This window comes from Symphalangus syndactylus, chromosome 7, assembly GCF_028878055.3.
Source record: "Symphalangus syndactylus isolate Jambi chromosome 7, NHGRI_mSymSyn1-v2.1_pri, whole genome shotgun sequence".
NCBI classification, from domain to species: Eukaryota; Metazoa; Chordata; class Mammalia; order Primates; family Hylobatidae; genus Symphalangus; species Symphalangus syndactylus.
The window spans coordinates 37,276,133-37,302,588 of NC_072429.2; the positions used below are offsets into that span (position 1 = coordinate 37,276,133).

General features: G+C 43.1%; 1 protein-coding gene across 10 annotated transcripts in view; it reads left to right on the forward strand.

Annotated features, from left to right (window-relative positions):
• Window positions 1-4,075: 4,075 nt before the first annotated feature.
• CSNK1A1 (casein kinase 1 alpha 1) overlaps window positions 4,076-26,456 on the forward strand; it is a 58,056-nt gene continuing 35,675 nt past the window's right edge. For all 10 annotated transcript variants that reach the window (XR_010121858.1, XR_010121859.1, XM_055285702.2 and 7 more), the window contains exons 1-2: window positions 4,076-5,437; window positions 6,099-6,205. Coding sequence is in view for 8 of the 10 variants with exons in the window: in XM_055285702.2 (XP_055141677.1) it covers window positions 5,315-5,437; window positions 6,099-6,205 (230 nt within the window). In the remaining 2 variants the exon portion in view is untranslated. The remainder of the gene's footprint in view (window positions 5,438-6,098; window positions 6,206-26,456) is intronic.

Consider the following 26,456-nt stretch of genomic DNA (forward strand, 5'->3'; position numbering starts at 1 on the left):
AGCCACTCAAGAGGCTGAGGCAAGAGAATCACTTGCACCCAGGAGGCAGAGGTTGCAGTGAGCTGAGATCGCGCCACTGCACTCCAGCCTGGGCGATAGAGTGAGACTCCATCTCAAAAATAAATAAATAAACAACACTTGGGACACTGACATTCCTAAGGCATTCCATTTTTCTATTTACTTGCACCAAACAATTCTAGAGATTGGCGGGCTACCCTTCTGTTTTTAGCATCCATCTAGACTTCTTGTGCTTGTCTCTATCATTTCACTCAAAGCACATTCTGGCTACCAGTGACCGTTCCTTGAGTAAACACTGTGGCTTTAAAAAAATGGTTTTTGTTTTTATTATTTTAAAACATTTTTGTAGAGATGTGGTCTATGTTGCTCAGGCTGGTCTTGAACTCCTGGCCTCAAGCGATCCTCCTATCTCAGCCTCCCAAAGTGCAGGGATTATAGGCATGAGCCACCACACCCAGCCAAGAAAAAAAAAGTTTTAAAATTCATCTTGAATTCCCTACGAACACAGAAGTAATCCCTGGGATATGATTGTCCTAATTTGTGTTCTACTCTTTCCTTTTTCTCTTTCTTTTGGTAGTAGTTGTGGCTGTAGTCCTGTCATTGCCACTAAGATCTCTATGATTTTGGGCAAGCCACTTTGTCTTACTGGGGCACAAATGATATGTGTGAAAGTACTCTAAATTGCAGGCTGGGTACAGTGGTTCTTGCCTGTAATCCTAGTGGTTTGGGAGGATGAGGCATCAGGATCACTTGAGTCCAGGAGTTCAAGACCAGCCTGGGCAACAAGGCAAGACACTATTTCTACAAAAAGCTAAAAAAAAAAATTAGCCAGGCATGGTGGTGCCTGCCTATAGTCCTAGCTACTGGGGAAGGTTGAGGGAGGGGATTGCTTGAGCCCAGGAGGTCCAGACTATAGTGAGCTATGGTGGCGCCATTGTACTCTAGCCTGGGTGACAGAGTGAGACTTTGACTCATAAGTAAATTGCAAAGCATTAAAAAATACAATTATGATTATTGAACTAGGTGATCTCTATACTTCCCTCAAGGTCTAAAATTTTTATTCTACATTTTTGATATTTTTAGTGAATTCCTCTGATCTAAGAGCCAGAAATTGCTCTTTGGTACATTTAAAAGACTCCTTTCTTTCTTTTTTTTTTTTTTTTTTTGAGACGGAGTCTCACTCTGTAGCCCTGGATGGAGTGAAATGGCATGATCTCAGCTCACTGCAACTTCCGCCTCTCGGGTTCCAGTGATTCTCCTGCCTCAGCCTCCCGAGTAGCTGGGACTACAGAGGCCTGCCACCACGCCCGGCTAATTTTTGTACTTTTTAGTATAGACGGGGTTTCACCATATTGGCCAGCTGGTCTCGAACTTCTGACCTTGTGATCCGCCTGCCTTGGCCTCCCAAAGTGCTGGGATTACAGGCGTGAGCCACCGCTCCTGGCCTAAAAGACTCCTTTCATTATACCAAAGCTGCTGCTGATTCAGTAAGTACAGAATGATTTGTGACTTTAATAGCAACACCAAAAACAGGTTATTCTTCTATCTTTTAGGCTGAAAGTTACTGCAAATGATACATGACTTTAAGAAGAAGGCTGAGTCATAGCCAACACCTGAGGACTTCATTTTCTATGTTAAAAAAAAAAAAATTTGCCATTCTTAAATCCAATAAATTTAAATCTTAAGAAACTGAAATCACATTTGAAAAGGCTAGACCCACTCACATCTCATTTTTGTGCATTTCGCTGGGCACTGTCAGTGTTGGAATAGTGACTATAGCAGGCAGGAAACAAAGGAGGACTCATACCTTATATACAAAATTATAGAATCGCAGGGTTAGAAGGGTTTCTAGAAGTCATTTAGACCAGTAGAATTTCATGGGCTTACAGAAGTTCTAAAAAAAAGGTGAGGAGGATTAGACATACAAGTACCTATCATTCATTCATTCATTTATTGAGACAAGTTCTCGCTCTGTTTCTCAGGCTGGAATGCCGTGGTTTGATCATAGCTCACAGCAGCCTGGAACTCCTGGAGTCAAGTGATCCTCCTGCCTTGGCCTCCCAAAGTGTTGGGATTACATGCATGAGCCACCGTACGCAGCTTTCAACTTTTTTTTTTTTTTTTTGAGACGAAGTCTCACTCTCTTGCCCAGACTGGAGTGCAATGGCACAATCTCGGCTCACTGCAATCTCTACCTCCCCAGTTCAAGTGATTCTCCTGCCTCAGCCTCCCAAGTAGCTGGGATTACAGGCATGCGCCACCACACCCGGCTAATTTTTGTGTTTTTAGTACAGACAGGGTTTCACCATGTTGGCCAGGATGGTCTTGAACTCCTGACCTCAGGTGATTGCCCTTCCTTGGCCTCCCAAAGTGCTAGGATTATAGGCATGAGCCACGGCACCCGGGCTCAACTTTTAACCAAGCAAGAATATTTTAAAAACCAAAACCATCTACCATCGGCACAATTTTATAAAAGAGCATTTTAATGACACATATGTGAAAAGACTAAATCTCAGAATGAAATATAATGTGAAATCAGATAAATAAATGAAAGATGTATTGCTTACTTTTCTCACATCCTCATAGCAAACTTTGTTAGCGATTAGTACCTGTCCATACACAGATCTTTGGGAATCACTAATTTAGACCACTTCATGCCCACCCTTACCCCGCCCCTGGCTTCAGTGAGCGTTTTTATCACAATACCAAAATATCCGTCTAAATGTATACCTCATCCCCTAGAACTCCTCAAGCTGAGGAATCCATTAAACTTTGGATGTGTGTGGGAAAATTAGCAGAATAGGAGTGATCTCTGGAAAACTCAAGATGCTTAAACTTGGCTTTTTTTTTTTTAGACCAGAATTAATTAATTAATTTTTTAGATGGAGTGGAGTCTCGCTCTGTCTCCAGGCTGGAGTGCAGTGGCACGATCTCGGCTCACTGCAACCTCTGCCTCCCGGGTTCAAGCGATTCTCCTGCCTCAGCCTCCCGAGTAGCTAGGGCTACAGGCACATGCTACCACGCCCAGCTAAGTTTTGTATTTTTAGTAGAGACAGGGTTTCACCATGTTGGCCAGAATGGTCTCGAACTCCCGACCTCAGGTGATCCAGCCGCCTCGGCCTCCCAAAGTGCTGGGATTACAGGTGTGAGCCACCGCGCCCGGCTGCATTTTAAGATCAGAATTTAACAGCAGATTTTAACTTAGTCAAAACATGCTTTAGAGTCACCAAAGGAGAATGATGTCTAATAGTGCTGATTTGGGAGTTGGGCACCCTGGGTGTTGGTTGGGCTTTAAAACTTCCTGCTAAACTTCAGGGGAAGTCTCTTCCCCTCTCTCTTCAGTTATCTTCCGAGATGAACCCTATTACTAATTACTTGACCACCTTTCAAAGTTGCAGTTAAAATTCGTCACATTTTTCTTCCATTTCTATTTAATTAATTACTTTTTTTGAGACAGGGTCTCTCTGTTGCCCAGGGCTGGAATGCAGTGGCGTGATCTAGTCTCACCGCAACCCCACCTCCCGGGTTCAAGCGATTCTCAGCCTCCCGAATAGCTGGGGTTACAAGTGCGCGCCATCACACCCGGCTAATTTTTGTATTTTTAGTAGATACGGGGTTTCACCATGTTGGCCAGGCTGGTCTCGAACAACTGACCTCAAGTGATCTGCCCGCCCCGGCCTCCCAAAGTGTTGGGATTACAGGCGTGAGCCACTGCGTCCGGCCCCCATTTCAATTTTAATTAAATTTTATTTAGGATAGGTTTAGCTTAAATTTTTACGACTGAGGTCTGACTTAAGATGATCGCATAAACCACGGAGCTTTCTTTTGTGAACACTATTATTATTAAGCCCAATTTTCCCAGGTCAAATTTTGTAAAACAAAACGGTCAAAATTTGATTCTCTGATCGATTTTTAGTAAAAAAGAAAAAAATTACCGTGTAGTTTTAAATGTTGTCAATTAAATTTTGTAATAGTTACCTCTACTCTGTTCAGGTTAATACTGCGGTTTTCAATATGACCAACATACGATTTTTTTTTTATTTTATTTTTTGGTGGGGTTGGGGGGGACATAACAGTTTTTTCACTCTTGTTAATTTTCTGTTGATTCCATCTATCCTTAATCTTCATTATGAACAATACACCAGGTTTTCTTCTGAAGATCAAATGTGGTAGTGAGGCAATAATGCAAAGACATAGGATGGCAGGGGGATTCCGGCTTCTTTCTTTTTTCCCCTCCTGCGGAAAGAGGGTCTACAACACTCTGTAGTAGAGAAGACAATTCTAATTATGAAGGGTAATTAGCTAGGCTCTGCTACAAAGCCCTGAAAGATTCCTCAACGCGGGCTGCTTTTCTCTTCCTCTCCACCAGAGGCGACAGCCTCTTTCCAAACAGAAACTGGGTTGGAATAGGCCGGTCCGGGGGAACAGCCAGAAGAAAGATCAAAGGCTAAAAACCGCCTCAAAGAGCAAAGGTCAATACCCAACTCCTAAGCAGGCCTTAAGCTTTCATCTGCCACGAAACATGAAGGTGACTCCTCCCAACATCGAGACCTGGGGGCCACTCAGCCTTTCAGAGACCCGGCGGGTCCGAGGCGAGTAACAGGTAACACCGGCTGAGCCGCCGCCGACCGGAAGTGGAAGAGAGCCTGGGGCGGGGTGAGGACAGGCCGCAGCACGCCTGCGCAGTCAGCAAGAGTTGCAGCGCTCATGCGCAGCTGGGCGGTGACAGGGTGACGCTCGGAGCGTGGGCCGCGACTCTCACGGATCCGGTTCCGCCCTCTCGCTGCCGATCCTTCGGAGCGAGCGCCTGAGATCCCTTTCCCAGAGTGCTCTGCGCCGTGAAGAAGCGGCTCCCGGGGACTGGGGGCATTTTGTGTTGGCTGGAGCTGGAGTAACAAGATGGCGTCGTCGGCGGAGTGACAGGGGTCCTTCTGGGCCGGAGCCGGCGGCAGTGGTGGCAGCGGTATCGCCGCCCTACCTCACCGCGCCCCTTTTCCAGCCCGCGACGTCGCCGCGCAAGCGAGGCAGCGGCGGCCGCCGAGAAACAAGTGGCCCAGCCTGGTAACCGCCGAGAAGCCCTTCACAAACTGCGGCCTGGCAAAAAGAAACCTGACTGAGCGGCGGTAATCAGGCTCCCCTCGGCTGATTCTGGGCCCCGAACGCCGGTAAAGGCCTCCGTGTTCCGTTTCCTGCCGCCTTCCTCCGTAGCCTTGCCTAGTGTAGGAGCCCCAGAGGCCTCCGTCCTCTTCCCAGAGGTGTCGGGGCTTGGCCCCAGCCTCCATCTTCGTCTCTCAGGATGGCGAGTAGCAGCGGCTCCAAGGCCGAATTCATTGTCGGAGGGAAATATAAACTGGTACGGAAGATCGGGTCTGGCTCCTTCGGGGACATCTATTTGGCGATCAACATCACCAACGGCGAGGTAATTATCTGGGGTGGGGTTCACGATAACGCTGCGCTTTTCCTCATTCCCCCCACCACTACCTCTTACCCCCAAAGTGCTCGGGCCTCTCCTCATCGCACGCACTCGCCAGGGAGTCCAGGGAGCTAGTTTTCCTGGCTTACGAACCTCGCCCGCTGTCTCCCTAAAAGGGTCAAGAACCCGATAGAAAGGTTGGGGGAACTAGTTTCCCAGCTTGTTAAACACGTCCCATAAATGTCCCTTAGCCGAGCTTTTTTTTTTTTTTTTCACCATCTTTTAAGGTGGAAACGGCAAAATCCTCTTTCTGTGATTCCCATGCTTTTTTTTTTAATTTTTAATTCTATTGGGCCTCTTGTTCAATTAGAACAGTTTCCGATCGCCTAGTTCCTTAAAAACCTCTCACTACGTTCAGAGGTTGCCTCTTTTTTCTGGATGAATCATTTTCCTGCACTTTAGAGGACGTACGGATTTCGTCACTACCCCCTGAAGAGGCCTTTGAGGCTGGTTGCCTCGTTTTATAATTACCGAGAGCTTTCTCTTTCCAGCTTTTCACTTCTTCCTTGTAGTCGCGACTTGGAGTTTTGCTAATGTCTCCCTCCTTTCCTAAGTGACATTGAATCCGTTGGGATGTTGATGCCATCATCCCCTCTTTCCCCTGCAGGAAGTGGCAGTGAAGCTAGAATCTCAGAAGGCCAGGCATCCCCAGTTGCTGTACGAGAGCAAGCTCTATAAGATTCTTCAAGGTGGGGTTGGCATCCCCCACATACGGTAAGAACCCGGTGCATATAGGCGATCCGCTGAGGGAAGCACGGAATGGGGAAGTGGGTAGAGGCAGGTAATGAGACCAGCTGAATCCGGGTCTTGGTGTTTTAGTTACCTGGGTTCCCTACAGCTGGTGGTTTCCTGTAAGTCAGTCATCTCAATTACTGAGTAAATTTCAGTTTGCCAACTTATTTCATTGTGTTACACTGCTCTATTTCGCTTCCGTCATTCTCTCTCATCCCGAGGCTTTTCATTTGCAGTTATGCGTGCAGGTCATCTTTGATCCCTACGCGGAAGGGTTGGCTGCTGCCTTTTTTACGGCGGCACGTCTGGTGTACTTAGGTTTGTCCAGTGAAGTGGATTTGAAGGTGCCGAAGCGACCCGGCGGTGTCAGTTCGAGTTGCTATTGGAGCTGGCTTGGGAAATGGCTGCTCTTTTGTTGTGTTTTTGTTCCAACATGTCTTCCTCCTCCGCTTAGAAAATGGCGGAACGACGTGACTCAACCCCATATTCCTGCCCTTTTCTCAGCTTGGGTTCACAAATTATGCTTCCTTGATTCCTCCTTTAGCAGCCCCGAGTGGATTAAACCTTTGAAAAGCCAAGAATAAAGCTGCAGGAGGCGGTGTGGGGGTTCGAGGAAGGAGATGGCATAGTGACAATGTTTGTGATATCTGCAGCAGATGTGACACGAAATTGTTGAATTATACTATGTAAAATCCTTTGTAGTTCTTTTAAAAGTGTTAATTACTCTTTCTTTTCGTGAATGGTCATGTTTGGCACGTCTCAGTCGGGACTAAATTTGTATAGGTAGTGGCAAAGGCAGTTTGAGCAGCACCAACTATGTTAAAATTTACTCAAATCAGTTGTATTAACAGAAATCTTAATCACTTAGCCACACTTTGATAAGTAATTTTAACCTGTTGAGTTTGTCAGTAAATCTTCACATCAGAGAAATTGGGGCCTTTGTTGGTGTGGAATATTGGTGAGTGCAAATAACAGTAACGAGGATAAAAGATGACGAGATAGAAAGATATTGTTCTGTCAAATGGTTAACTTTGGAGGGTTTTAGAGTAATGTTTTAACTTTTGGGATTAAAGAGCCTCTTCATGGAATGGAGACTAAAATATAGTTTAAAGCCCAGCTATTTTCGAGCAACAATCTAAAATAACATTTGCAAAATTATCCAGAATAGGTAAGAATGGTATTTACTGTGTACTAGAGCCTCTTCTTTTTTGAGACGGAGTTTTCGCTCTTGTGGTCCAGGCCGGAGTGCAATGAATGGCACGATCTTGGCTCACTGCAATCTCTGCCTCCCGGGTTCAAGTGATTCTCGTGCCTCAGCCTCCTAGCTGGGATTACAGGCGCCCACCACCACGCCTAGCTAATTTTTGTATTTTAGTTTCACCATGTTGGCCAGGCTGGACTCGAACTGCTGACCTCAGGTGATCCACCTGCCTCGGCCTCCCAGAGTGCTGGGATTACAAGCATGAGCCACTGTGCCCGGCTTTTTTTTCTTTTGAAACGGAGTTTTACTCTGTTGCCCAGGCTAGAGTGCGGTGGCGCGACCTTGGCTAACTGCAGCCTCTGCCTCCCAGGTTCAAGTGATCCTTCTGCCTCAGCCTCCCAAGTAGCTGGAATTGCAGAGCTGCACTACTACGCCCGGCTAATTTTTGTATTAGTAGAGTGAGGTTTTGCCATGTTGGCCAGGCTGGTCTCCAACTCCTGACCTCAGGTGATCCACCTGCCTCGGCCTCCCAAAGTGCTGGGATTATAGGCATGAGCCACCGGGCCCAGCGTGTTAGCCCCTTTTTCTATTCCAGTTTGTACTTTTCATATCTTGAATTAAGGACTGGGTTGCATAGTCTTTACATGGAAACAACCCAAATAAAACTGTCCTTAAAAAGAGTTCCAGCCAAGCGTGGTGGCTCACGCCTGTAATCCAAGCACTCTGGGAGGCCAAGGCAGGCGGGTCACTTTAAGTCAGGAGTTCGACACCAGCCTGGCCAACATGGTGAAAACCCGTCTCTACTAAAAATACAAAAATTAGCTGGGCATGGTGGCACGTGCCTGTAATCCCAGCTACTCCGGAGGCTGAAGCAGGAGAATATCCTGAACTCGGGAGTCAGAGGTTGCAGTAAGCTGAAATGGCGCCACCGCACTCCAGCCTGGTGACAGAGCGAGACGCCATCTCAAAAAAACACAAAACAACAACAACAACAAAATAAAGTTCCAATGCTGATTTTACAGTTTTAATGGAGAATTGAATGATAAAATGTGCTATTGGTTGTAAACGAGCAAGTAAATCTTTTAGAAGGAAATTGCAAATTTATCTTATGAGGTGAAGATTAAATCTGAGGTGATACAGATTTGAAGTTTTTAAATCATTCTTGCCTTTAAAAAAAAAAACCTACTGTGTGGGAAAATAAGGCCCCTCACCCCTGATTTGCTTTCCATTACTATAGTTTTTCCTAGAATTTCATATAAATGGAATCATACGATATGAGGTCATTTGTGTCTGGCACTTTTCACTTAACATAATGTTTTTGAGATTCATCTATGTTGGGAGATTTTATAAATTTCACAAATCAGGTTAATTCAAAAAGCATTAAGCATTGTCATTTTCAGTGCTAAACCCAAGTACAGTACATGTCCTTTTATCTGGTAGCTTTTGTTTAAGACCTGATACAGACCCATAAGGGCAATGAGTAATGTACTGAATAAGCACATGAATAAATTAACTTCTGAGCAGAATTATAGTAATAGGTGCTTATTATAAGGTGGTGAGTGCAGAGAGAGTTATGGTTAGTTATAAGCTGTCAGTGGGTGAGGCTAAACAGATTAACCTGACTTTCAAGTTAAGGCTTCCTGAGAGAGATGGGATTTCAGGATCTGGCTCTAAGGAAGAAAGCTTGGTGAACTGGTTTGGTAAGGCATCCAAGAATAGAGTGTGGCTTCTGGGTGTAGTCTCTAAGGCAGAACACAGTAATTGGATGAGAGTATGGAAAGCGTAAATTTGCTTTAGGAGTGATAGGGTCAGGTACATAGAAACAAAAGTGGTTCATTGGTTTTAAAGTGAAATGTAAAAAAAAACCAAAACTGTTTCCACTGAAGCAAAAAGGATGAAGATTTATGTAAACATTCTTTATTGGGGTAGCAACATCTTCCCATCCCCCTCAGTTTGTTCCCCACTATTTCCGTATCACCTATACATGGTACATACTTAATGAATATTTACTCGGAAAGTATTGAATTAAGTTGACTAGTGTTAGCTAGATAAAAGTTATGTGTTATCTATTGTTTTAGAAGTATTGTCACTAATTTAAAAAATTTAGATTTTGCTGCCTTTATCCTTCATATACAGATTTGTTCAATCCCTTCCCTATGTTTTCTGTTACAAAACTCCCTGTAGGATTTGCTTTTTGTTGTTGTTGTTGTTGACATAGAGTCTCTGTCACCGGGCTGGAGTGCAGTGGTACAGTCTTGGCTCACTGTAACCTCCACCTCCTGGGTTCAAGCGATTCTCCTGCCGCAGCCTCCCGAGTAGCTGGGACTATAGGCACATGCCACCACGCCCAGCTAATTTTTGTATTTTTAATAGAGACGATGCTTTACCATTTTGGCCAGGATGGTCTCCATCTCTTGATCTCGTGATCTGCTCGCCTCGGCCTCTCAAAGTGCTTGGATTACAGGCGTGAGCCACCGTGCCCAGCCAGGATTTGCTTTAAGATACTTTGGTATATCTTACAACAGAGACTGAAAATTACCTGGCCTGCATAGATGACCTGCTTAATCAGGTCCTTCCTGTGTAATTTGAGAAACCTATTGTTAAGAAGCATAGCATCCAGAGTAAAGAGCAAGGATAAGCCGAGCGCCATGGCTCATGCCTGTAATCCTAGCACTTTGGGAGGCTGAGGTGGGCAGATTGCCTGAGCTCAGGAGTTCGAGACCAGCCTGGGCAGTAGAGACAGGTGAAACCCTGTCTCTACTAAAATACAAAAAAAAAAAATTAGCCTGGTGTGGCGGCGTGCGCCTGTAGTGCCAGCTACTCCGGAGGCTGAGGCAGGAGAATTGCTTGAACATGGGAAGCGGAGGTTGCAGTGAGCCAAGATCGTGCCACTGCACTCCAGCCTGGGCGACAGAATGAGGCTCTGTATTAAAAAAAAAAAAAAAAAAAAAACAAGGATGAGAGAATGGCATCCATTTTCTTGATATTTTAAGAAATGAAGCTTCCGGTTCTAGGCACTTGGAGAGCCGTGGCTTAAGGTATAGACATGGCCAAGTCCAAGAACCACACCACACACAACCAGTCCTGAAAATGGCACAGAAATGGTGGGCTCCAGGTTCCTGAGGAACATGCACTTTGCCAAGAAGCACAAGAAGGGCCTGAAAAAGATGTAGGCCAACAATGCCAAGGCCATGAGTGCACTTGCTAAGGCTAGCAGGGCCCTCGTAAAGCCCAAGGAGGTTAAGCCCAAGATCCCAAAGGGTGTCAGCTGCAAACTCGATTGACTTGCCTACATTATCCACCCCAAGCTTGGGAAGCGTGCTTGTGTCCGCATTGCCAAGGGGCTCAGACTGTGTGGGCCAAAGGCCAAGGATCAACCAAGGCCCAGGCTGCAGCTCCAGCTTCACTTCCAGCTCAGGCTCCTCCCAAAGGCTCCCAGGCCCCTACAAAGGATTCAGAGTAGGTATCTCTGTCTGCCAACCTGAGGACAGAAGGACTGATGCGACCCCCCTGGGCTGCCGTCTTCATGGGGCTGGGGTCCTCCTGTGCTATTTGTACAAATAAACCTGAGGCAAGGAAAAAAAAAAAAAGAAAATTCTTGGACCTTGTGAATTAATATGTGAGAGCTCACTTAAAATTACAGTTGACCCTTGAACAATGCTGGGGTTAGGGGCACTGAACCCCAACCCACTCCCACTGTGCCCCACAGTCAGGAATCCAAGTATAACTTTTTTTTTTTTTTTTTTTTTGAGATGGAGTCTTGCTCTGTCACCCAGGCTGGAGTGCAATGGTGTGATCTTGGCCCACTGCAACCTCTGCCTCCCAGGTTCATGGGGTGATTACAGGCGCGCCGCCACACTCAGCTAATTTTTATATTTTTAGTGGGGACGGAGTTTCACGGTGATGGCCAGACTAGACTCAAACTCCTGACCTCAGATGATCCACCCACCTTGGCCTGCCAAAGTGCTGGGATTACAGGTGTGGACCACTGCGCCTGGCCCCAAGTATAACTTGACTCCCCGAAAGCTTAACTACTGCTAGCCTAATGTTCACTGGAAGCTTTACCAATAACATGATTGGTCAATAACTATATATATATATATATATATAAAGCTCTTTACCCTCATCATCCTCACTTTGGGCTGAAGAGGAATAAAAGGGGTTGATCTTGTTTGGGTAGCAGAGGCAGAAAAAAACCTGTGTATAAGTGGACCTGTGCATTTCAAGCCCCTTTTGTTCAAGGGTCAGCTGTATTGAGTTTCTGTTAAAACCTTTTTTTGTGTGTTTAATTCTAAATTGAATTAAGTTCTCCAAAGGAATAATTTAAAATTTTTATTATTATTTTTATATAGATGGGCTCTTGCTATATTGCCCAGGCTGGTCTTGCATTCCCAAGCTCAAGTGCTTCTCCTGCCTCAGCCTCCCAAAGTGCTGGGATTATAGGCATCAGCCACCATGCAGTGACCCAAGAAACAATTATGATATACTGAAAAGTTCTTATCTAGGTAGATTTTGGAGGTTTGAGCTGTAGATCTGCCATGTGGTATTGACTGGGTCATCTACAGTCAGTCAGTTCCTTAATCTGTGTGAGCCCATCTGTTTCCTCATTTAGAAAATAAAAAAAGGATTGTTCTAATGGGAAGGAGAGTGCTGAATAGAAAGATTTAGGGCTGCCTACCCTTTTTTTGCCAGCTAAATACTCATTTCCATTTGCCTTTGCATACTGAGTTTTTGGGTAGGGTTTTGTTTGAACAAGGGTTCCCTACTTAAAAGTGTCACTGGCCTCATTGATCCTAAGGCCTTTTAGTCCTAGAATTTTAAGACCTATTTTCAAAGGATAGTAACTAGAAAAAAAGCATTCCAGCAGTTTGATATTGTGTCTACTACTTGCCTTCCTTTCTTATTTTTCCTATTTTTCTTTCATCTTTTATTATTTTTATTTTTAGCGGCAGGTTCTTGCTCTGTCACCCAGGCGGAGTGCAGTGGCTATTCAGAAGCGTGATAATAGCACACTACAGCCTCAAACTCCTGGACTCAAATGATCCTCCTGCCTCTTAGCCTCCTGAGTAGCTGGGACTGCAGATGAATACCACCTCTCCCAGCTGCCTAGTGTGTTTTAATCACTATTTTTGCCCTCTGTGTCTGAAGGTCAAATGTTTTAGAACGTATTTATAAAGCACTAGTTAATCCTTACTCTTCACTTTTAAAAGCAGCTTAATCTTATCTTTGGCACTGAGCATATATCCTGTGAATAACATAATGGCTGTTATCAGAGAACAAAGATGACGCTGCATTGGGTATGTCTTCATTAAAATATATTACAGTGTCCATGCTTAGCTTGGACTTAAAAAAAAAACCAGAAAAACATACGTCACAGATCACGAGAAATGTACTTTTTAACTTGAAGGGAAACTGAATTCATGGTATACTAGAACTGCTTTATACTGGCTTATGAGATAATATAATAATGCTAGGTAGCATTTTAAGCTGGACAAAATGTTAGAGATGTATATAGCCCTATTCCTAGTAATACAAATTAGACTGTTGAATCTCAGGGGAGTTACTAGAGTGTCCTAACTTCCAGTTCTCCTGAGAATCATTATCACTCTTACGTCAAGGTCAAATCATGCCCTCTCACACACTCCACATCGTTCCATTTGATGCTGGAGAGCCACCCTGTACTTCTTCACTTGTTGGCATTTTGCCTCATAGACAAGCTGAAGAGCTCTTATATAAATATAAGTAACCTATTTGTATTTAATTAGATGCTTACGATTCAGGGTGCTCCTGTTCTCCCTTTTGAATCTGTGGATTGCAGGATAAAAACTTGTTAGAAATTATTAATTTGTGGCCGGGCACAGTGGTTCACACCTGTAATCCCAGCACTTTGGGAGGCCAAGACGGGCGGATCACCTGAGGTCAGGAGTTCGAAACCAGGCTGGCCGACATGGTGAAACCCCATCTCTACTGAAATACAAAAACTAGCCAAGCATGGTGGTGTGCGCCTGTAGTCCCGGCTACTCAGGAGGCTGAGTCAGGAGAATTGCTTGAGCCCGGGAGGTGGAGGTTGCAGTGAGCTCACGCCACTGCACTCCAGCCTGGGTGACAGAGTGAGACTCTGTCTCAAAAAATATATATATATATATAAATTTGTATCTCATTTTGGAGTAAATACTTGAACCCATGTAAAGTATGTGGGTTATTCCTTGGCTTTAGTCAGTGATCCCCAGCCTTTTTGGCACCAGGGACAGGTTTCGTGGAAGACAGTTTTTCCACAGACTGGAGCAAGTAGGGGGTGGGGTGGGGGTGGGAATGACTTTGAGATGATTCAAGTGCATTACATTTATTGTGCACTTTATTTCTATTGTTATTACATTGTAACATATAATGAAATAATTATACAACTCACCTTAATGTAGAGTCAATGGGAGCCCTGGGCTTGCTTTCCTGCAACTAAATGCTTCCATCTGGGGGTCATGGGAGACAGTAACAGATCGTCAGGCATTAGATTCTCATAAGGAATGCACAACCTAGATCCCTCTGATGCGCAGTTCACAGCAGGGTTTGCGCTTCTATGAGAATCTAATTCTGCTGTTGATCTGACAGGAGGCTGAGCCCAGGCCATAATGCCAGCATTGGGGAGTGGCTGTAAATACAGATGAAGCTTCACTTCGCTTCTATACTGGATACCGGTCAGTAGCCCAGGGATCAAGGACCCTTGGTTTTAGTCATTTCTGGACCTAGATCTTTTTTTTTTTTTTTTTTTTTTTGAGATGAGTCTTGCTCCGTTGCCCAGGCTGGAATGCAATGGTGTGATCTTGACTCACTGCAACCTCCACTTCCCAGGTTCAAGCGATTCTCCTGCCTCAGCCTCCTGAGTAGCTAGGACTACAGGCATATACCACCATGCCTGGCTAATATTTTTTAGTAGAGATGAGGTTTCACCGTATTGGCCAGGCTGGTCTCGAACTCCTGACCTCAAGTGATCCACCTGCCTCGGCCTCCCAAAGTGCTGGGATTACAGGTGTGAGCCACCGCACCTGGCTAGATCATTTTGTTTTAAAGTATATTTAAGCTGTACCCAAAATATCATTAAATCTTGGTTTTCTCATGATCTGTCACTGTTTACCAGGGATTTTTGCTGTCAAGAATGAGTGTCTTCATAACTTTCATCATTTAACTTGGTGTTCATTGTATGAACACAGGTAAAATGATGCTTTATTTTGCTACTGTTTTTGTTTCTAATTTCAATCTCAAATGGCTCTTAAAATTTTGGTTGACTGGCCGGGTGTGGTAGCTCACGCCACACCTGTAATCCCAGCACTTTGGGAGGCCAAGGCAGGTGGATCACTTGAAGTCAGGAGTTTGACACCAGCCTGGCCAACATGGTGAAATCCCATCTCTACTAAAAATACAAAAATTAGCTGGCCATGGTGGCAGGTGCCTGTAATCCCAGCTACTTGGGAGGCTGAGGCAGGAGAATCGCTTGATCCCAGGAGACGGAGGTTGCAGTGAGCTGAGATCACACCACTACACTCTGGCCTGGGTGACAGATGGAGATTCCATCTCAAAAAAAAAAAAAAAATTGGTTGACCAGTATTAACGTAGCATAAACTAATGCATGTTTTAGTGGGATTTTTATTTTTATTTTTATTTTTATTTTTTGATATGGAGTCTTGCTCTGTTGCCCAGGCCAGAGTGCAGTGGTGCGATCTTGGCTCACTGCAACCTCCGCCTCCCGGGTTCAAGCGATTCTCCTGGCTCAGCCTCTGGAGTAGCTGGGACTACAGGTGCCCGCCACCATACCCGGCTAATTTTTTTTGTATTTTTTTTATAGAAATGGGGTTTCACCGTATTGGCCAGGCTGGTCTTGAACTCCTGAGCTTGTGAGCTGCCCAGCTTGACCTCCCAAAGTGCTGGGATTACAGGCGTGAGCCACCATACCCTGCCAGATCAGTTTTGACAAATGTGTTGGTGTAACCTACATCTCTATTGAGATAAGGACTATTTGATTTTTTCTTTGTATGCACACACTGCTCGTCCTTGTTAAGTTCTATTCTGTGACAGTGTTAGTTTTATTTTATTTATTTATTTTTTAAGTCTGTCTTTTGGTTTACAGCTAAGCCTTATTTTTCTCCCCAGTCCCCAGTTAAGCATTATTTTGATGTTGGTTTTACTATAGATTAATAGTCTGTTTATCACCATGAGGTACATTATAGGATTTATCTGACAAAATTATCAGATGGTGGTTGTGTTGCAGGTGATGGTAGTGAATATGGTATTCAGTGATAATTGATATCTTTACCTTGCTCTTCTTTGAAGAACTAAAATACTGCCTTTTTCTTGTCGGTGTGAGCAGTGGGGTATGTTATGGCCCTTTTGATGGGGATTTTGGAAGTGCTACACAAAAAGGTTTAGCTGAAGAGAGTACATTTCGATCCTCAACATAAAGGGAAATGGAAAGAGCATCGTATTATGAGTCAGGGTTCTGCCTGTGATGCCATCTAGATTTGAACCTATTAATAGAATGAACTCTATAATTTGTAAAGTCAGTTCTTTCTTGTAAAAGGATTTTTGAAAGCCCAACAAGGTCTTAAGAGTTTTTTAATGTATAGTATATATTGATGGAATCAGTAGGACAAAAGATGCCTCTTGTTCTCTGATGTAATGATTTGTTCTAACTTTAAGGTATAATTGCCTTGTATTTATTTGTAATGTTGATAAGTACTTTTGAAATAAGGAATAATTGGTTGAATTCAGTGTGGCTAAACATTCTTTTTTCCCTCTGCATGCAACAAAGAGAGTCCAGTATTATCCAGGCATTGCATATGGTCTCATTTAATCATTACACCAATCTTGTAAGTTGGTGTTTCATAAAAGTATGTGAGTCAAAGTGGTTAATTTGCCTAAAGTCATACAGCTGATGTGTGATTTGTACAGGTCCTACTGCATCTTTCAGCTCTACCAGTGGTTCTCAAATTTTGCTGCAAATGGAATCAAATGGCAAACTAAAAAAAAAAAAGACACCTAATCCCTAACCGCAAGTATTTTGATTTAATTAAATTGGGATATGACGTAGGTATCATGATTTTTAAAAGCTCCCCAGGTGATTCTGATATGTAACAATAATTATTAATCCTCAGAATATAGTATATTAGTAATTAATAACAATTAATAATTTTTGCTTTGCTACTCACCCCCATCAACCCCTATCTTCTCCTAGAATTACAACGTAATAAGGGTATACTCTTTTCTCTCTTTTTCTTTTTAAGAGTTGGGTTCTTGCTCGGCCGCCTAGGCCTGAAGTATAGTGGCTCAGTCATAGCTTACTGCAGCCTTGAACTCCTGGGGTCCAGTGATTCTTCTATCTCAGCCTTCTAAGTAGCTGAGACTACAGGCATACACCACCATACTTGGCTAATTTTTATTTTTATTTTTTAGAAATAGAGTCTCACTGTGTTGCCCAGGCTGTAAGGCTGTGTTCTTAATTTATATATTTCCTCTTAGAATTAGGAGGTTAATTCAGGAAATGCTGTAATAGGCATCATGGTACTGGAAAGTACCAGAAAGTACATATAATCCCATGCAATCAAATGCTTTGATTTCTGGAAAGTGTCTAAAATCGATGTATGAAACCATTTACCTCTTCACATGTTTCAGATGCATTCCTACAATAATGCATTCTAGAAACTTCTTGAGGGAGAGAATTGTCTTACTCATAGAGGTATCGTGTGTTTCTTATTGTGCCAAGTACAATAATGGAATTCTACTTTTATTATATATCTATATACATGTAACTTTTTTTTTTTTTTTTTTGAAACAGTTTTGCTCTTGTTGCCCAAGCTGGAGTGCAATGGTGCAATCTCGGCTCACCGCAACATCCGCCTCCTGGGTTCAAGTGATCCTCCTGCCTCAGCCTCCTGAGTGGCTGGGATTACAGGCATGCGCCACCACACTCGGCTAATTTTGTATTTTTAGTAGAGACGAGGTTTCTCCATGTTGGCCACACTGGTCTTGAACTCCTGGTCTCAAGTGATCCAGCTGCCTTGGCCTCCCAAAGTGCTGGGATTACAGATGTGAGCTGCTGTGCCCAGCCATTCACTGTTAGGTTGAGTTTGGTTTTGTGTTTGGCTGTTTATTATTACCACCAAGCTGTACTTACAGAAATCCTAGCGTTCCCATTTTTGAACCTTCATAATATTATTTTTTATCCCTCTTAGAGAAGTGAGTGTTGTTAGCTTCTACTCTTCAAATGAGAGCTCTGATAGTTTGAGACTCTCTTGGTGAATTTAACATACAACACCTTGTACAGTACCTTGAAGAGAACAACCATTTCTTTCATTCAGTTGACATTCACATGAGGGTACCTACCCTGTGCCAGTCACAGTTTAAGAAACTGGGCAGCCAGGCGCGGTGGCTCATGCCTGTAATCCCAGCACTTTGGGTGGCCGAGGTGGGCGGATCACCTGAGGTCGGGAGTTCGAGACCAGCCTGACCAACATGGAGAAACCCCGTCTCTACTAAAAATACAAAATTAGCTGGGCGTGGTGGCACATGCCTGTAATCCCAGCTACTACGGAGGCTGAGGCAGGAGAATCGCTTGAACCTGGGAAGCAGAGGTTGCAGTGAGCCGGGATCGAGCCATTGCACTCTGGCCTGGGCAACAAGAGCGAAACTCCGTCTCAAAAAAAAAAAAAAAAACTGGTATACTTCATTGAACAGACAATGATTTTGTGAGGCTTGCATTCTTTTTGAGCATCTGCTATGAGCCTGGCAGGTAATTGTGAATTTGTCTCCTGCCGAAAATTAGGAGGAAAGATATCTAAATCTCAAACTATGTGAGGACATAAATGTTTACTTAAGAGGGTAGCAAATTGAGATGAGCCCCAAACAGTACCCTGAAACATTTAGAGATTGCCTTGGTTAATTGCAACAGTAGGACCCCATTAAGACTATTCATGTGAATCCTGCTAAGTCAGCATTTTTCCAACCTCAGCTGTGTATAAATAATTACCACTTACAGAGTTTGTAAAAAATGCAGGTTACACTGCTCTACCAACAGATTTTTGTTTGACCAATTCTGGAGTAGGGACCAAGAGTTGTTTTTTTTTTGTTTTGTTTTGTTTTGTTTTTAATGTAATTGCCACAAGGAATTTCTACTAAAGACCAGAGAACCACACTGAGAAATTCTGTGCTGAGATTTTGGCACTCCATTGTATCAAGCTGTTGAGGGTAGTTAGTGAATTTTGCTGAGTGCTGTGGCTGTTGTAGGAAATGGTATTGTCTTGGTTGTTGGCATTTTATCATTGTTGGTCAACTGTTTTTTGTTTGTTTTTCCCTAGAGATGGAGTCTCGCACTGTCGCTCAGGCTGGAGTGCAGTGGCGCGATCTCGGCTCACTGCACCCTCTGCCTCCTGGGTTCAAGCAATTCTCCTGCCTCAGCTCCCTGAGTAGCTGGGATTACAGGCGTCCACCACTGCACCCGGCTAATTTTTGTATTTTTAGTAGAGATGGGGTTTCACCATGTTGGCCAGGCTGGTCTCAAACTCCTGACCTCAAGTGATCCACTTGCCTCAGCCTCCCAAAGTGCTGGGATTACAGGCGTGAGCCACTGCACCTGGCCAGGTGACTGCTTTTTGTAGTAAGAATAATAATCCTTTATTTATGTAATGCTTTGTAATTTATCAAGTGCTTTTACATAAACTGTCTTGTAATTACCACAACACCTTTTGATAAATAAATATGGTTATATTAAGAATCTTTGACCAGTGAGCAGAAATCACTTACACAGAGTCACAGAGCAAGAAAATGACAAGCCAGGACTAGAACCTATGTTTCTGGCTGCTGGTCCAGTATTCTTGGTACTATGTTACATATACTGTCAACTTAGCCAGCTTCCCATTCTTAAACCTAACTGCAGATTTACTGGACTACTTTTTAATGGTCTGGTCACTGAAGGACTTACTTTTATGACTATTACTTAGTTCTGTATTATTCAGGGTTGCACAGACTTGATAATTATTCAAATATATGAATGTATTTTTATATTCTTTCAGGTTGTATCATTCCTTACTGGTTGTATCATTCCTTTCTTTCTTTCAGGTTGTATCATTCCTTTCTGGTAGCTTGTGTTGCTTCTTCCATTTTCATTTTCCCCTTTGCTGTATGTTTGCAGCCCAGGCCTTGTGTCCTTTCTTCTGTATTTGCTACTTAAAACAAACATTATATCAAACTTTGGAATGTTCATTGTTTTCTTTTTGTATTCATTTTCTCCACTAATGAAGATAATTTAATTTTGCCTTTTTGTATACTTTTCGTCTACAGTTTCTTATCTAGAATACTTAGCTCTATCCATTTAAAGAGGATTTGCTAAGCAAATTAATTAATGCAAAGTAGGGGGAAGTGTTCCCTTCATCCAGTTATTTGTTCTCTTAGTATCTTCATACAGAAACACTATCTGTAATACAAGTGCTAACTTATAGTGCAAAAATTACCCTAAAGAAAACCATTTGAGGCTGGGCACGGTGGCTCATTCCTGTAATCCTAGCACTTTGGGAGGCGGAGGCGGGCGAATCACCTGAGGCTGGTTGTTCCACACCAGCCTGACCAACATGGAGAAACCCCATATCTACTAAAAATACAAAATTAGTCGGGCGTGGTGGTGCATGCCTGTAATACCAGCTACTCGGGAGGCTGAGGCAGGAGAATCACTTGAACCCAGGAGGCAGAGGTTGTGGTGAGCCGAGATCACCCCATTGTATATCCAGCCTGGGCAACGAGAGCAAAACTCCGTCTCAAAAAAAGAAAGAAAGCCATTTGGTGGCTGGGCGTGGTGGCTCACCCCTGCAATCTCAGCACTTTGGGAGGCTGAGGCGGGTGGATCACTTGAGGTCAGGAGTTCGAGACCAGTCTGCCCAATATGGCAAAACTCTGTCTCTACTCAAAACACACAGAAAAATTAGCTGACCGTGGCAGCGTTTGCCTGTAATCCCAGCTACTCAGGAGGCTGAGGCGGGAGAATCGCTTGAACCTGGGAGGCAGAGGTTGCAGTGAGCCGAGATTATGCCAGTGCATTCCAGTCTGGGCAACAGAGTGAGACTCCATTTCAAAACAAAAACAAAAAAACAAAAAGAAAGCCATTTGTTCTCTTAATAGTGTATTAGGGGATATTTTGTAGGAGTGTGATTTCTTGTTTTCTTTCTGAAACTTTTTAATGTACATGTTACCCTTTTTTAAGGAGTGGAGGTAAGTCACTTGAGCCTTAAGAATTTGGGGTTTGAATTAGGGAGTTAGGAAGGGGGCCCGTTTTTAGTATTTTACAAGTATGGTGGATGGTAATGGCTTTGGACATGTTGAAATTAAGGTGAATGGCATATCCTGTGTTTTACTCTAGTGTAGTAAAGTTAGCAGCAAATACAGAACTGAGCCTAGGCCAGGAAATTGGGATTGGGGTTGAATCTAAGCAAGATCAGCATATAAGTGATAGTGGAGAAAGTAAATTGAGAGGTGAGGACTCATCCCCTTGGTGGAAATTTGGAATTAATAAAGCCGGAGGAGAGTCAGGATAATGGGCTGTTGAATAAAGAAAGTCAGTTTTTAGGAAGAGGTAATGTGTATCCAAGAAGTCGGAAAGAAATGAGACTTAAAGGGTTTGGAGTTTGGCTGTGTTAGAGCTCAGTACACAACAGGTGCTCAGTAAAGTAACTTGACTCAATGATTGGGTCTGAGGGTAATCTGAAGAGGGAGTATATAGCATTGAAAGGATAAGCAGAGGCCATATTTAGGAATTTTTTGATGTATGAAATTCTTGCTTTTTTTGTATGTAAGGGGCTTTTTTTTTTTTTTTGTGAGACAAGGTCTCAGTGTCACCCAGGATGGCGTACAGTGGCTAGCCTCAACAGCCGAGGCTCAAGTGATCCTCCTGCCTCAGCCTCCTGGGGACTACAGGCGCATGCCACCACGCCTGGCTAATTTTTTATTTTTTATAGAGAGACCGGGGTCTTTGTTGGCCTAGGCTAATCTTGAACCACCTGAGCTCAAGTGATCCTCCCACCTTGACCTCCTAAGGTGTTGGGATTACAGATGTGAGCTATCACATGGCTCCTTTAGTTTTTATAACAGAGAAATGACACAGTAAAACCGTAGAGGGGTAACTGGAACTAGGAGAATATTTAAGAAGCTAATACAATAATCCAGGCATCTTTCAAAATTTAGCCCAGGTGCTAACATTTTTAGGAATCTTTTTTTTTTTTTTTTTGAGATAGTCTCGCCCTGTCGCCAGGCTGGAGTGCAATGGCGCCATCTCGGCTCACTGCAACCCCCGCCTCCCAGGTTCAAGCAATTCTTCTGCCTTAGCCTCCCGAGAGTAGCTGGGACTACAGGCGTGTGCCACCATGCCCAGCTCATTTTTGTATTTTTAGTAGAGACGGGGTTTCACTATGTTGGCCAAGATGGTCTCGATCTCTTGACCTTGTGATCCGCCTGCCTTGGCCTCCCAAAGTGCTGGGATTACAGGTGTGAGCCACTGCGCCTGGCCAGAAGCCTTCTTTTTTATCTTATAAGTAAATTGCTTCTTCCTGTATTTTGTATTTATGGTTGCCTTTATATTACACATGTCATTTACCAGTTCTTCAACAGCTTTATTGATATAATTTACCCACATAAAGGTTAACCTATTTAAGCTGTACAGTTTGTTTCTTAGTATATGTACAAAGTCGTACAACCATTACCATAATTCAAATTTAGAATATTTTCCTCATGCCAAAAATAAATCTTGAACCCATTGTCAGTCATTCCATTTCCCGTCAGCCCTAGGCAACTACTAATCTACTTTTATATATTTGCCTATTAGAAAACATTTGATCAAGCTTTTGTAATTTGTGTTACGAAGACTATAAGTACGTTTTCCACTTCCCAATGAAAAAAGTGTATTTTAACATTTGTGTCTCCCTGGACCTTCCAGTTCTCCACATGCTCTCCCTCAATACCACCACTATCAATGCTGGAGCAGTGATGACAAGAGCTGACAAAAGTTAGGTCATTTATGATTTTTATTTTTATTTTTGCAACTACATCCCTGCTCAATTATTTGTGATTGTTGAAATAACACTGGGTATTATGGGGAAAATAACTATGTTACTGGGAACCAAGAAAAAATGAGAGTAAGATGCAAAAAAAACTAGGTTTTCAACAAATTACCTGAAGAAGAAAATAAGGTGATCTTACACACCATACCAACCTATGCTGTCACTTAGTTTCTTGTGAGCACCAGACTTCAGCCTGATGCCAATCCACCCCTTTACCTGGCTCTCTTCCATCTATCCTTTAAGAATCAACCTTACTTCCTCAGAGAAACTTGCCCTCCTGCCTCCCTTAAAAAAATAGATTGGATCCCCATAATTTGTGCCGCCACAATAGCACTCTTCTCTCCTTCATCATGGTATTTATCCCCCTTCCCCACTATAAGCCACGAAAGCAGCAACTATTTTGTTTTGTCTTGTTAGCTACTCTAAATATTGAATGGATAAATGAATAGTAACTTTGATAATGAACAGTGATAAAGTTTTTTGTTTTGTGTTTTTATAATTTTTGGAGTTAAGGAACATCTACATATCTTTGAAGGCAAAGGGCAAGGAACAAAGGTGGAGAATATGAAAATGTACCATAATTCAAGGATCTTGGGGGTAATGTTGTAAGCAAAGGATTAGTAGTAACAAGGCAGCAAGAAGAGGGAAAACAAATCATCTTAGTTGACTACGTTATTGCTGAGCAAAACCTACATGATTTTCAAATATTAGATCTTATTCTACAGGCTATTTATCTCAAAAGTTGGTTTGGAACAGGGGCTTTTAACCTGGTTCATAACCATATCCACCCCCCATGAGATCTATGTATTTAGACAGGTAAGGAAAATTACATTTTTATTTTCATGAGCTTCTCACTCAAGTCTAGTATTTCTTTTTGTTTTTAAGTGTAAGTAGGAAACCTCATGAGTTTTAGCAGAACCTTTGACTTTGTCACCTATAGAAATCACTGATTTTTGTGAGGGTTGGAGTTTTGCTCTTATTGCCAGGCTGGAGTGCAATGGCGTGATCTCAGCTCACTGCAACTCCTGCCTCCCAGGTTCAAGTGATTCTCCTTAGCCTCCCGAGTAGCTGGGATTACAGGCGCCCACCACCACGCCCAGCTGATATTTGCATTTTTAGTAGAGATGGGTTTCACCATGTTGGCCAGGCTGGTCTCAAACTCCTGACCTCAGGTGATGCATCTGCCTCGACCTCCCAAAGTGCTAGAATTGCAGGTGTGAGCCACTGCACCCAGCTAGAAATCGCAGATTTTTTTTTTTTTTTTAGACTAAGTCTTGCTCTGTGGCCCAGGCTGGAGTGCAACGGCATGATCTCAGTGTGAACCACTGCGCCCGGCTGAAATCACAGATATTTTATATCACATTACTGTTGCAGGTATCTTAAAATATGGTTTACACTCATTACTACGTCAAAATTATAGCATTTATTAGACCTGCTCCTATATTTAATGCATTAATAAGGAGAGTGTGGGGCTGGGCACTGTGGCTCACACCAGTAATCCCAGCATTTTAGGAGGCCAAGGGGGCAGATCACATGAGGCCAGGAGTTCGAAATCAGCCTGGCCAACATGGTGAAACCCTGTCTCTGCTAAAAATCCTGGCTGATTTTTATCAGCCAGGAGTGGTGGCATATGCCTGTAATCCCAACAGGTGGATGAGGCATGAGAATCTCTTGAACCTGGGAGGCAGAGATTGTAGTGAACCAAGATCACACCATTGCACTCCAGCCTGGGTGACACAGTGAGATTCTGTCTCAAAAAATAATAATAATAAGGAGAGCGTGTATATTACTATATCCCAAATTGCTTTTTTTTTTTTTTTCTTGAGACGTAGTCTTGCTCTGTCACCCAGGCTGAAGTGCAGTGGCGCAAGCTCAGCTCACTGCAACATCTGCCTCCCGAGTAGCTGGGATTACAGGCCCCCACCACCATGTGTGGCTAATTTTTTTTTTTTTTTTTTAGTAGAGACGGGGTTTCGCCATGTTGGCTAGGCTGGTCTCGAACTCCTGACCTCAAGTGATCCACCTACCTCGGCCTCCCAAACGGCTGGGATTACAGGCTTGAGCCACTGCGCCTGGCTCAAAATTGATTTTTTTTTTCCCTTTCTTTTTCTTTTCTTTCTTTCTTTGTTTTTTTTTTTTTTTTTTTGAGACAGAGTTTTGTTCTTGTTGCCCAGGCAGGGGTGCAATGGTGTAATCTCGGCTCACTGCAACCTTCGCCTCCCGGGTTCAAGCGATTCTCCTGCCTCAGCCTTCCAAGTAGCTGGATTACAGGCATGCTAATTTTGTATTTTTATTAGAGATGGGATTTCTCCATGTTGGTCAGGCTGGTCTCGAATTCCTGACCTCCGGTGATCTGCCCTCATTGGCCTCCCAAAGTGCTGGGATTACAGGCATGAGCCACCGTGCCTGGCCCCAAAATTGATTTTTTAGAAGTAATTTTATACTAGTTCAATTTCGCTATGATTGATTTTCTTTATAATGCCTTGTATTTGATGCATTTAAAACATTATTCTTAGAAGAGATGTATGGGGAGAAGAGGTATCTGTGGTTTTGAGAATATATCTGCGTATAATGAATGACAAATAGCTGTTGAGAATGGCATACACAAATAATGAGTGTATAGGAAAATTAAAAGGATTTTAGAGAAAAGGGAACAGAGTAGCTGGAACTGTTTTTTTGTTTGTTTGTTTATTTGTTCTTTTTTTTTTTTGAGGCACAGTCTTGCTTTGTCATCCAGGCTGGAGTGCAATGGCGAGATCTCATCTCATGGCAACCTCTGCTGCCTGGGTTCAAGCAATTCTCCTGTCTCAGCCTCCTGAGTAGCTGGGACTATAGGCGCCCACCACCACGCCCGGCTAATTTTTGTATTTTTAGTAGAAACGGAGTTTCACCATATTGGTCAGACTGGTCTCAAACTCCTGACCTCATGATCCGCCCACCTTGGCTTCCCAAAGTGCTAGGATTACAGGCGTGAGCCACTGCGCCCGGCCTGAGTAGCTGGAACTGTTAGCAGTAGTATCCTAAAGAGACAATTTGAGCTAGTTCTTACTGTTCAGCAAGATCTTGCTAGGCCAAATTCCTTTTCTGCTCCCATTAAAAAGGAGCATAAAGGTCGGATGATGATGGGTTGGCAAGAGACTAAGTTTGAGAGACAGTATCTTCAGGATATCTTATAGGTGCTATTAAAATTGGATATATTATAGCACTGATTCAGTGTTGATACTTTTTAGTTGTTCGTTGAAGACACTGACATTAATAACCGAAAGATTGGCAAATGACTTTTTAACTTTTATAATTATTTAGCTTATTTGAATTAGGGATAAATAGATGCTTCCTGATGACTTCACTTTGAGTGCAGGGAGTGTTTTTGCATTTCTTGTTTTGTTTTCCTTATCTGCCAAATCAAGCACTCCCTACACTGTTACAGCTTCTAATACGAGTTTTCACTATTTTACTCAGCAAATGTTGTGAGCATCTCTTGTGTATGCTGGGAATACAGATTGTGAACAAGACAAATATAATGACTGCCCCTAATTAAGTTAATAGTCTGAAGGGGAAGATCTACATTAAATTTTTTTTTTTTTACTGTTATTTTGTCCTGGTCATGGTGATGGAACTAACATATATTTGGGTAAAGTGCATATTACAATAATTACACTGATTTATTCTGGAATATTCTGGGTCTCATAGTAATACTTAAGTATTTTTATATGAAAACTATGTATTTTTTTTCTGAAATACTCCCATTTTCATGAAGAGATTTTTCAGAAAAAAGCAAACCCCTAGCTTGAAATCTCCGGCTATAGTATAACACTTCCTAATTGGTAACCATGTCATTGTCATTCCTTCCCCTGCTTCTCCATTTCCATGTTGTATACTGATGCCAAGGCTAATAAATACTGATTTTAATTATGTCTCAGTCACAAACTGTAGTAATAGTTCACCC